The following is a 1,209-nucleotide window of genomic DNA, read 5'->3' on the forward strand; positions in this document are numbered from 1 at the left end:
TCATTATTAATTTAAACTTTGCAATCCATTGCATCTTATATTGTTTGGATAAGCAAGTTCATCAATGAAATAAAAGTTATCAAGAGGTTCATCTTATTCTACTGCTTCAATAAAGGATTTTAAAGCCAAAGAAGGTGTGATTTAGCTATCTTCAGGTACTTAATAAACTTAGTTATTGTAGGAAAGCCTTTAAGAAAAGACATGAAGAACACAAGAAACAGCCCACATACCCCAATCTTTTTTAACAGACCTGATTTAAGAGATAGTATCATACAATTTTTGTCTCATGTTTTCGATTTTTGCTAATTCTTAATCAGTGCAGCCAACTAGAGCATTCTTTGAATTAATACAATTAATTTGAAGATAAGTGTTGATAAAGAATTAATCATATAAAGAGCTTATAAAGAATACAGGAAGATTAATTTAATTAATAATGTATTCTGTTAAGAAACATTTGTAAAGGTTTTAGTCATCATGTAGATAAGGGCATCCTTATGGTTGAATAATTTCTCTTTTTCTGTCAGTAATAAAGTCTACCCAGACTGGATTCTTATCTTGCAAAACTGGGTTCAACTAAACATTAAATCCGCAATCTGGGGATGCAACCATTTTAGTTGTAGATGGAAGATAATTTCTTAAATATTAAGACCAAAAGTATGAACCCTATCCACCAGCGCTACCTCCAGCTAAAACTACAATTGAAGAGTTCTTCATTCCATACTTTTGAGAAATATCATCAATGATTTCCTTAAAGTTGTCGCTGCCTCTAAAGTTTAATGTCATGTTTTTGTAAACCACAGGATCTCTACTACTTTAATAGTATGTTCCATCACAATATTTAATGAAAACTCTATTCCAATTGTAGAAAAGAGGATTATTTTTTTGTAAAGGACTAAATATACCATTATCAGAATATGTTTGACCCCATTTGCTGCTTGATCCGAGATCAGTAAAGGCACGATTGTAGCAGTTTTCAAGAATTTCCTATTCAGTCTACCCATTGCAGTAAAATCCACCCTCCATATATAAAAGAAATTTGTTTTATCCTTCACCATAACCTTATGAAAAATAGTAGCCAGGTGCAGAGCCATCTAGGCATTTAGCCTTTTAAGGATCTTAAAGTAAGACTAATTTGTTTTAATTTTGAGCACAACAAGTACAAATAAAAGCTAAAGCTAGAATGATGCAAACAATTAAATTACTTCTCAT

General features: G+C 31.2%; 1 protein-coding gene across 1 annotated transcript; it reads right to left on the reverse strand. All coding sequences in view use genetic code 6, as the record gives it.

Annotated features, from left to right (window-relative positions):
- On the reverse strand, window positions 1-1,209 carry TTHERM_00211520 (pectinacetylesterase family protein; the record flags this gene model as incomplete). The annotated part of the gene is made up of 1 exon (XM_001007145.3): window positions 1-1,209. One exon carries the CDS (start codon window positions 1,207-1,209, stop codon window positions 1-3), a length of 1,209 nt encoding a protein of 402 aa, XP_001007145.3.

The sequence above is a fragment of the Tetrahymena thermophila genome (assembly GCF_000189635.1).
Source record: "Tetrahymena thermophila SB210 genomic scaffold scf_8254815, whole genome shotgun sequence".
In the NCBI taxonomy this organism is placed as follows: Eukaryota; Ciliophora; class Oligohymenophorea; order Hymenostomatida; family Tetrahymenidae; genus Tetrahymena; species Tetrahymena thermophila.